This window comes from Sphaeroforma arctica (assembly GCF_001186125.1).
Source record: "Sphaeroforma arctica JP610 unplaced genomic scaffold supercont1.14728, whole genome shotgun sequence".
Taxonomy (NCBI): Eukaryota; class Ichthyosporea; order Ichthyophonida; genus Sphaeroforma; species Sphaeroforma arctica.
Window position 1 is genome coordinate 1 of NW_014025830.1, and position 559 is coordinate 559.

A 559-nucleotide genomic window follows, 5' to 3' on the forward strand; every position below is an offset into this window, starting at 1 on the left:
TATATATATATATATATATATACATTCAGTTGGTAACATTTTCGCATGAAACGGATCATGGTGACACTCGGAAATCCAGGACTTACCAGATTGCGAACGACTTCTTTGTTGATATATTACGAGAACTTGATTAGTTCATTGTAGCAGAATCTGTTACATTTTTGTACTTGTCTCGATATATATGTATTATAAAGCTCACGTATACCACTTTCTTCCTCGTTCTATTTTAATCCGTCACTCGTGCGATACCCAGAAAGCAGATATCATCGACCTAAAAGCCGTAGATGACCTGCATACCTCTGTAGTGGAGACTATTCGACCTCTGACTGTTCTGGAAGATCCCGCACAGAGTGTATTTGTAGCCAATGATAGCAATGCCAGTGATGCGACACAGAAAACCGTACTCTTTCGAGTGGAGTTAGACGACTACCGACAGGGTACGTGGGAGAAGTAGTTGGCATATACATAGCAACAGGGCATTGATTGTTGCTGATGATGCTTTTATATATATATATATATATATATATATATATATCCTCGCGTAGGTTGGTTGGTGGGT

General features: G+C 39.0%; 1 protein-coding gene across 1 annotated transcript; it reads left to right on the forward strand.

Annotated features, from left to right (window-relative positions):
* Positions 1 to 253: 253 nt before the first annotated feature.
* SARC_18237 (hypothetical protein) lies at positions 254 to 454 on the forward strand (the record flags this gene model as incomplete). Its single annotated transcript, XM_014287683.1, has 1 exon — positions 254 to 454. A coding segment is annotated over one exon (201 nt), but the record flags the coding sequence as incomplete, so codon positions are not given.
* Positions 455 to 559: the final 105 nt, after the last annotated feature.